Source organism: Microtus oregoni, unplaced genomic scaffold (assembly GCF_018167655.1).
Source record: "Microtus oregoni isolate MIOR12 unplaced genomic scaffold, Mior012 000013F_ref0000133, whole genome shotgun sequence".
In the NCBI taxonomy this organism is placed as follows: Eukaryota; Metazoa; Chordata; class Mammalia; order Rodentia; family Cricetidae; genus Microtus; species Microtus oregoni.
Genome location: NW_024543072.1, coordinates 11,629,104 through 11,639,410, shown reverse-complemented (window position 1 = coordinate 11,639,410; position 10,307 = coordinate 11,629,104). Strand labels below are relative to the sequence as shown.

General features: G+C 40.5%; 1 protein-coding gene across 1 annotated transcript; it reads right to left on the bottom strand.

The window, feature by feature from the left end:
* Positions 1-1,134: 1,134 nt before the first annotated feature.
* On the bottom strand, positions 1,135-1,537 carry LOC121455348 (40S ribosomal protein S26-like). Its single transcript, XM_041663013.1, has one exon. It carries the CDS (start codon positions 1,508-1,510, stop codon positions 1,163-1,165), a length of 348 nt encoding a protein of 115 aa, XP_041518947.1. The 5' UTR covers positions 1,511-1,537; the 3' UTR covers positions 1,135-1,162.
* Between the last annotated feature and the right edge of the window lie 8,770 nt (positions 1,538-10,307).

The following is a 10,307-nucleotide window of genomic DNA, read 5'->3' as shown; positions in this document are numbered from 1 at the left end:
AGAGAGGTGTGTTGAAGTCTCCTACTACTAGTGTGTGTGGTTTGATGTCTGCCTTGAGTTCTAGTAATATTTCTTTTACATAAGTGGGAGCTTTTATATTAGGGGCATAGATATTCAGGATTGAGACTTCATCCTGATGACCTGTTCCTGTTATGAGTATAAAGTGTCCATCTCGATCTCTTCTGATTGATTTTAGTTTGAAGTCAGTTTTGTTAGAAATTAGTATGGCCCCACCTGCTTGTTTCTTAGGACCATTTGCTTGAAACACCTTTTCCCAACCCTTTACTCTGAGTAGATGCCTGTCTTTGTGGTTGAGATGTGTTTCTTCCAAACAGCAGAATGTTGGATCCTGTTTTCGTATCCAATCTCTTAACCTGTGCCTTTTTGTAGGTGAATTGAGTCCATTAATATTAAGTGATATTAATTACCAGTGGTTGTTTACTATGGTTATTCTTATTGTTTTTGGTAGTAGAGATTGTGTGTCTCCCTTCTTTGCGTTGTGCTGGTGAAGGGTCGCTAGATGCCTGAGTTATTGTAGGCAGTGTTGGCAATGTTGGATTCCTTGGGTTGTGATTTTCCTTCTATTACTTTCTGTAGGGCTGGATTTGTGGCTACGTTTTGTTTAAATTTGTTCTTATCCTGGAATGTTTTGTTTTCTCCATTGATAGTGAACGATAGCTTGGCTGGGTATAGTAGTTTGGGCTTGCATCCATGGTCTCTTAGTTTCTGCAGTACCTCTATCCAGGACCTTCTGGTTTTCATAGAAAGAAGTCAGGTGTAAGACTGATTGGTTTACCTTTATAAGTTACTTGGCCTTTTTCCTTTGCAGCTCTTAATATTCTTTCTTTAATCTGTATATTTTGTGTTTTGATTATTATATGGCGAGGGGATTTTTTTTTTTTGATCCAGTCTATTTGGTGTTCTGTATGCTTCTTGAATATTCAAAGGAATATCTTTCTTTATGTTGGGAACGTTTTCTTCCATAATTTTGTTAAAAATATTTTCTGGGCCTTTGAGCTGTGCCTCTTCTCTTTCTTCTATCCCTATTATTCTTAGGTTTGGTCTTTTTATTGTGTCCCATATTTCCTGAATGTTTTTTTTTTAAAGTTTAAGTTCCATTTTATTTTTCCAAGGTGTTTTCTTCTGTCTTTATGAAGCCACTTCACATGGGTTTTGGTGCAGGTCGTGGTGCAGCACCAGCAGGTCTAAATCGTGGTGGGGGTGTTCGGTCCTTCCGAGCTTCCCGGGATCGATTCCTGACTACCTTGCTATGAATAGCACAGCTCACACAGTAATGCAGCTTGACATAGAGTTTGGGGAGCACATAGGCATTGAAGACACTTGCTTCGGATATATCCCTGACGGCAGCCGCCTCTACGATGTTCCGAATGACGAACTTCTTAATGGCCTTGTCCTTGGGCACACAGCGGGCGCAGTTAGTGCAGCGAATTGGCTGCACATGGCCGCGGCCCTTTTTGGCACGACCGTTATTTCTCCTTTTTTTGGTCATCTTGCAGCCAAGTCCCGAAAGAGGCTCCTGGATGTTTTGTGATGAGATTTTGTTGGCTTTGCTGTTTTCTTTGATCAGTGCATTTATTTTCTTGATGGTGTACTCAGAATCTGAGATTCTTTCTTCTATCTCTTCTATTCTATTGATTATGCTTGTTTCTGTAGTCTCTGCTCGTTGACCTAGATTTTCCATATCCAGCCAGTCCTCAGTTTGTGTTTTCTTACTTGCTTCCATTTCAGTTTTCAATTCTTGAACTGTTTTCATTACCTGTTTGATCGCTTTTTCTTGGTTTCCCAGGGTATCATATACATATTTACTCATTTCTTCAAACTTTTTGTTATACTTCTCATCCATTTCTATAAGGGCATTTTTTTACATGTTGGTTAAAGGCACTCTATTGCTTTCATAAAGTCAATTTTTTCCACTTCTTCTATGTAGGGTGTTCAAGTCCTTCTGTTGTAAGATCATTGGGTTCTGGTGTTTTCATGTTGTTTTTCAGATTGTTGGGTGAATTCTTGCCTTGGCGCCTGTCCATCTCATCCTACTGATGCTATCTAATGGGTCTTCTAAAACAGGATCAGGTTTCCCTGCTGGCCAGGGGCCCCGCTTACAAAATGCCCCCGCTCTGTTTCCTGGCTCCCACGCTGGCCAAGGTCCCTCTCACAACTCAGAATGGTCTTCAGAACAGGAACAGGCTCCCTGTTCGCCAGGGATCTCGCCAACAAAAGGCCTATCACTCTGCAGGCCAGCCACCAAAACAAAGAAATTCCCTCTGCCCTCTGCCCCGAGCACCTGATCCAGTGCCCAAACAGGCTGAACTGGGTGATCCCGCGACCCGTGGAAGGGATGAAGAAGGAAGGAAGCCCCTGGGCGCAAGCTGGGATGGGCCAGGGATAGAGAGGTTGCAGCAGAGGGGGAGCAGCCCTCGCAGACTGACCGGGGAGTCAAGGGGGTCGGCGAATGCCCCCCGCTCAGTTTCCTTGGTCCCGCCATGGGCCAAGAACACTCTCACCACTCAGGAGGGTCTTCAGGGACAGGACCAGGCTCCCCGTTTGCCAGGGACCTCGCCAATAAAAGGCATACTACTCTGCAGGCCAGCCGCCACCAAAACCTACTTGGTTTAATTGTAGTAGGACAATCTGCTCTCAGTGTGGGCTTCACTGTTTCATGCTTGGACCATCCTGCATCCGCAGCATCTGCACCGCGGTCTCTCCACCGCATCTGTGCGCCCGCATCTCTCTTGAGTTCTTTATATATTTTGAATATTAGCGTTTTGTCTGATGTGGGGCTGGTGAAGATATTTTCTCATTTTGTAGGCTGCCATTTTGTTCTTTTGACAGTGTCCTTTGTCTTTCAGAAGCTTTTCAATTTCATGAGGTCCCATTGATTGCTATCTTAGTGTCTGTGCAATTGGTATTCTGTTCAGGAAGTTATCTTCTGTGCCAATGTATTCAAGGACGTTCTTCACTTTCTCTTCTGTCAGGTGCAGTGTATCCTGTTTAATGTTGAGGTTTTTGATCCACTTGGACTTGACCCAAAGGACTTTTTTGCATGGGGATATATATGGATCTATTTGCATTCTTCTGCATGCAGAGATCCAGCTATACCAGCACCATTTGTTGAAGATTATTTCTTTTATCCATTGTATAATTTTGACTTTATTGTCAAAAATCAAGTGTCAATGGGTGTATGGATTTAGTGCTGGGTATTTGATTACATTCTGTTGATCAGCCTGTTTGTTTTTATGCCAATACCATGATATTTTTTATTACTATTGTTTTATACTAGAGCTTGAAACCAGGGATGGAGATACCTCTGAAAATTCCTTTATTGTACAGGATTGTTTAAGCTATCCTATTTTTTTTCCCATGTGAAGTTGAGTATTGTTCTTTCAATGTTTGTAAAGAATTGTGTTGAAATTTTGTTGGAAATTGCATTGAATCTGTAGATTGCTTTTTGGTAAGATTGCCATTTTCACTATGCTAATCTTACTGATCCATGAGCATAGGATATCTTCTCTATGTTCTGATATCTATTCCAAATTCTTTCTTAAACGCCTTGAAGTTCTTGTCATAAAGATCTTTCATTTGCTTGGTTAGAGTTCCACCAAGGTATTTTAGATTGCTTGTGACTATTGTGAAGGCTGTTGTTCCTCTGATTTCTTTCTCAGCCCATTTATCATTTTTATATAAGATTGTATGTGTGTAGGCTGAAAATTTTTGGGAGGGGCACTTATTTTTGCTATCATATCATTTGCAAATAGAGATACGTGGACTTCCTTCTTTCCATTCTGCATCCCCTTGATCTCCTTTAGTTGTCTTGTTGCTCTAGCTACAACCTCAAGTACTGTATTGAATAAGTATGGAGAGAGTGAACAGTTTTGTTTTGTCTCTGATTTTAGTGGAGTTACTTTAAGTTTTTCTCTATTTAATTTGATGTTGATTACAATAGGCTTGTTGTATATTGCTTTTATTATATTTAGGAATGCCCTTTGTATCCTTGATCTCTCTAAGACTTTTATCATGAAGGGGCGCTGGATTTTATCAAAGACTTTTTCAGCATCTAATAAGATGATCAAATATTTTCTTTTTCTTTCAGTTTATTTATATGTGAATTACACTGACAGATGTTGAACCATCCTTGCATTTTTGGGATAAAGCCTAGTTGATCATGGTGGATTACCTTTTTTGATATATTCTTGGATTCAATTTGCCAGTATTTTATTGAATATTTTTTTATCAATATTTACGAGGGAAATTGGTCTGTAATTCTCTTTCTTTGTTGAGTCTTTATGTGGTTTGGGTATCAGGGTGATTGTGCCATCATACAATGAATTTGGCAATGTTTCTTCTGTTTTTATTTAGTGAAATAATTTGAGGAGTATTAGTATTAGCTCTTCTTTGAAAGTCTGGTAGAATTCTGCACTAAAATCATCTGGCCCTGGCTTAAATTTTTTTTTAATTTCTTTTTTTTTTTTGGTTGGGAGACTTTTAATGACTGCCTTTTTCTTTAGGGATTATAGATTTATTTAAATTGTTTATCTGATTTTGAATTAATTTTTGTAAGTGGTACCTACAAAGAAAACTGTCCATTTCTTTTAGATTTTCTAATATGGTGGAATACAGGTTTCTAAAGTATGAACTAATGATTCTTTGGATATTCTTTATGCCAGTTGTTATGCCTCTCCTCCTGTTTCTGATTTTGTTAATTTGGATATTCTCTCTCTGCCGTTTAGTTAGTTTTGATAAGGGTTTGTCTATCTTGTTGATTTCCTCAAAGAACTGACTTTTTGTTTCATTGATTCTTTATATTGTTCTTTTTGTTTCTATTTTACTGATTTCAACCCTCAGTTTGATTATTTCTTGCCACCTACTCTTGTGTGTTTGCTTCTTTTTGTTCTAGAGCCTCCAGGGGTGCTGTTACATTGCGAATATGAGATAGCTTCACCTCCTCATGAAAGCATTTAGTGCTGTGAACTTTCCTCTTAGCACTGCTTTCATAGTGTCCCATATGTTTGGGTATGCTGCGGATTCATTTTCACTCAATCCTAGGACGTCTTTAATTTCTCTCTTTATTTCTTCCTTGACCCAGTGATCATTTAGTAGATAGTTGTTCAGTTTCCATCAGTTTGTAGGTTTTCCTGTTGTTTCTGTTGTTGCTAAAATCCAGTGTTGATCCATGGTGGTCTGATAAGATGTACAGGGAGTGGTTCCAATTTTCTTCTATCTGTTGAGACTTGCTTTGCAATCAAGTATGTGATCAATTTTGGAGAAGGTTCTATGAGGTTCTGAGAAGAATGTGAATTCTTTTGTGTTTGGGTGATATGTTCTGTAGATGTCTATTAGATCCATTTGAGTCATAACATGTTAGTTCCACTATTTCTCTGTTTAATTTCTGTCTGGATGACCTGTCCATTGGTGAGAGTGGGATGTTAAAGTCTCCCACTATTATTGAGTGAGATTCAATGTGTAATTTAAGCTTCAGCATTTTTTTTATATAAATGTGGGTACCTTTATGTTTGGGGCATAGATATTCAGAATCGAGACATCATCTTGGTATATTTTTCCTTTGATGACTATAAAGTGTCCTTCCCCATCTCATTTATTAATTTTGGTTGGACATCTATTTTGTTAAATGACTGTACCAGCTTGCATCTTAGAGCCATTTGCTTGGAAAAATCTTTTTCCATCCATTTATTCTGAAGTAATGTCTATCCTTGATGTTTCTTGGATATAGAAAAATGATGTATCCTGTTTTTAAATCCATTCTTTAGCTGGTGTCTTTTTACTGGGGAATTGAATCTATTGATATTGAGAGATATTAATGATGATTCTCAATTCCTGTTATTTTGATGCTATTGTTGTTGTTGTTGTTGGTGTGTGTGTGTGTGTGTGTGTGTGTGTGCGTGGATGTACATTTGTGAGTGTGTGATTGGTTGTATTCATCTTGGGGCATATGACATGGTGCATCCTTATGATCTTAACCACATTTTTTAATCACCAATGACTTTGCCTATCTTTATATGTACTTATTGGCATTTATAGATTTTTATTTGGAAAAGTGAATATAACACTCCTGTATGGAGACTTTAATTGGAGTGTTTGTATCATTGAATTGTAATTGTTATTGTATTTTTGATATAAGCACTTTGATTTGAAAATAGTTTTTTCCACTATTATGTCGGTAGCATTTTCACTTTCTTGATAATTTCTGTTTAATTTTTTATTTTATTTATTGATTTAATTCTGTAGTCTGGCATATAAAGTGGTGGATTCCATCATGGTATCTTTATACACACATGGCATTGAACTCTGTTTTCATTTGTTCCTGTCCTCCACTGCCCTCCATTATTTAAATTTTTTGTTGCTTTTTTGAGACAGGGTTTCTTTATGTAGCTCTGACTGTCCTGGAGCTAACTCTGTAGGCCAGGCTGTCCTAGAGCTCACAAAGATGAATCACTTCTGCTTCCTGAATGGTGGGATTAAAGGCATGTACCACTACCACACGGCTATTTTTTTTAAAAAAAATATTTAATTCACTGCCATCCTGAAATTTTCTTGATGTAAAAAATTTTTTGGGAAGTCCACATTTTTGTTTACCTTTTGTTTTGCAGCTTTGGTGTCTTAGCTGGAATCCAAAACATATTCTATCTCATATCAGCATGGAGCAAGCATGCCTTGAACAAGGAGTAGCAATGCAAAGGTCTAATGCCAGAAAAATTCCCAGGCAGGAGGATTCCTAGCCTTACACAACTGGACTCAGCAATCAGGGTCCACAGCAGTGCAACATGCCATTATTAAGATGCCAGTCAGATGTCAGCAGCCACTGAGCCTCTCCTACAGTGACTGGAGGACAGCAGCAGTGTCAGGAGTGGCAATAAGAAAGGAAGGACTTGTAGAGGAACTTGCTTCCCTAGAATAAGGTCGGAGAAAAGAATACAGCTAGATGAAAACTCCTAGCATGAAACCTATTAAAGCTAAATCGGTTTGAGGAAGAAGATAAAGTTGGGGAGTTCACATTACCTAACTTCATGATTTATCACAAAGCTCCAGTAATCAGGTATGCTGCAGGCAGAAGGACAGACACATAGATCAAGGAAGAGAAGGGATAACTCAGAAATGAACAATATTCCTGGATAATTTTGACAAAGTATAAAAACAATTCAATAAAAAAAGAACAATCTTTCCAGCAAGTCATATGATGCAATTGAACTTCTTCAGGCCAACAGAAGGAGGGGCCTCAACCTGAATCTTACAAGTGCTCAAAGTGTATCATAGATTTAAATGTAAGATATAAAACCTTTGGCAAAAATGTCATATGAAAAAAATCATTAGGTGACAGATCTTAGACTTCAACCACAAAGCACAATTCACAAGAAAAAAAAAGGTGGATATATTGGAATTTATTAAAATTAAACTTTTTACTGTGTAAAAAATTAAGAAAGAGACAAGAAATTATTTGAAAACTATATATAATCAGATCAGTATGGAAAGCATAACATACCCCCTAAAACCAACAATAAAAAATACAATTACAAAAGATACAAATCGACTGTTCTAGTTTCAGTCTGTTGCTATGGCGAAACACTCTGATCATAACCAACTAGAGGAGAGTTGATGTGGCGTTCAACCTGAAGATCAGAAAAGCAAAGTAGCCAAACACTAGAGAGGCCTTTTACCTCTACCAAATCTTCAGGCTGCAGTGGTGAGAGAGATCCTGTCTCCACGGATTCTCAAATTCCACACCACTCTGAGTTCCTGTCTCTTCCCTTTTATATTCCTCTCTCTGCCCAGCCATTTCACTCCTGGCTCTACCTCCCTAGTGCTGGGATAAAAGGCTTGTGACCCCAAGTGCTAGATCACCTTTGTGTGAGCTTTCTTTCTAGGTTTTTTTTTTTTTTTTTTTGTGATAGATTCAATCTTGTGTAGCCCATGGTGGCCTTGAACTCACAGAGATCATCCATCTGCCTCTCTTTCCTGAGTCCTGGGATTAAAGGTGTGTGCCACCACTCCCTGGCCTGTATGACTGACTAGTATGGCTGCTTTGCTCTCTGATCTTCAGCCAAGCTTTATTTATTAAAACACAAATAATATACCACTATATAGGAGTCAGTGATTGAAAAGTGAACCTAGGGGTTGTTGCTCCCCAAATCCATACCCTTTTGTGGTAGAGGAAAGAATGGTAGAATTGATTCTCTAGCTTTAGACATAAGTCCCATCCCCCCAGCATTCTCCTCTACCATCCTGACAGTCCACCCCCAGTATCCTCCTCTACCATCCTGACAGTCCCATCCCCCCAGCATTCTCCTCCCTACCATCCAGAGGGAGAACTGAACCTGAACTCTAGGGTTCCAATTCTTAGGTCTCAAACCTGGGACAAAAAACAGCTATAACTGAGGCGCCTATTTAACATATCAAAGCATACTTGGCCACCAGATTTTTTCCAGCATCCCTCAGTCTCCACCTGTACTAAACTTCTCCAGTCCAGGGGCTAGACTACTCTTCCCCCAGTTTCCCTTCCCTATATAACCCACCCATTCTGGTTACCCGGTCCTTTCAGCTACCCTCCTCTCCTGGCTCTGCCTTCCTCTCCCCTCCCTCTCCTCATATCCAGCTCAGGGTCATGCTTACTCTGGACTCCCCCTGACGTCCCTGTCTCTGCCTACACTTTCCCTTTTATCTACAATAAACCTTTTCCTCCACCACACCTAGGAGTGGTCTTGTCCTTCCTTTTTTATTTCTTGTTTTTCATTCATCTGGAGCTGAAAACCAGGATTGGCATGAGTGCCTCTCTGAGGGGCTTGGCCCCTCTGAACCAGCTGCTGGTTTGACTCCTAAGGAATGTATGAATCATTTTTTTCTGCTGGCTTCTACCACCCACCATATTTGGCTCCAAATTCTAGAGTCCAGTTTCCCCCTGCTTCTCCCCTCCGCCTGCTCTACCACCCTTCTTTCCTCTCCTAATGGCATCAACTTTTCAGCTGTCCTATGCAGTTCTTCTCTGCTAGACCTGGGATCTGAGGACTTGAAAGAATGAGGTGGACTACAGTCTATGTGGTAGCTGTAGACAACCTGACTTGGAAGAAAGCAATGGCCTAGGAAGGTTGTTTGAGTTTGGAAAAACATGATCAGTAAAACATGTAAATACACTCCAGTAAGCACACACTAAATATTAACAGAGCAGCCCTTTCGCAGAACTCTCCCAGGCATGTACTATAGGTTCCATCTGGGAAAGCATGAAAACAACGCAGAAGGCCATATCCAGACTCAGGACACACTGACCAGATTGGATTCTGTAGCTATGATCTGACATCCAACAAGAATAAATATGTCTTATAAACTGAATGTAAATGTTTGTCACAGGGGGCAGGAAATCACATCCAAGAACAATCCAGGGAGCAAATGCACCTGCGGTAAAAGGCCCTCTGCCTTTTCCCCTGGGGCCTCTCTCACAGTTCCCCAAGGCATTGTTCACCATGGGACATTCTTTTGACTGTTCCCACCGTAAGCCCCTATGGGACACCTACCATGTGGGCAACTTTCTACTTACTAAGACATTTATGCATCTCACTCTTTTGGAACCCCCCCTTTCCCTAAAAGCCCCACCCCAGCTCACAAGCTGTTCAGCATGTTGAAGATTTTATTAAAGATTGAGCTGAAGGAATCTGTGGTTTTAGGAGGTAGTGACAGGGACTGGAGGAGTCCAAACTAAGAATGCTTGCTGGTCTGCTTGGGGACGTCCCCTTCACAGAACAGTTCTTTCCTCTTGGTTGTTAAGTACATGGAGGAGAGAAACCAGGAAAACTCAGCTTCTAGTGGAAGGGTGATGGAGGAAGGTCATTGGCTAATAAAGGAACTGCCCTGGCCCATTTTATTGGTTAGAGGATAGGTGGGAGGAGTAGACAGAACAGAACGCTGGGAGGAAGAGGAAGTGAGCTCAGACTCGACCGCTGTCCTCTCTGGAGCAGACGCCTGAGAGAGACGCCATGCCCCGCTCCCGGGATGAAGCTCCGACCCAGGATGGACATAGGCTAGAATCTTCCTGGTAAGCGCACCTTGGGGTGCTACACACAGATGATTAGAAATGGGCTAAATTAATATGTGAGAATTAGCCTAGAAGAGAATGGGCCAAGCAGTGATTAAAAGAATACAGTGTCCGTGTAATTATTTCGGGGCATAAGCTAGCCGAGCAGGCGGCTGGGGTGCCGGGGACACAGCCCCTCCATTCTTATTACTTCAGAAGGGCATGCCTGTGTCCTCTTTCTATTACCCTACTGAAAAGGAAAGAACACTGTCCT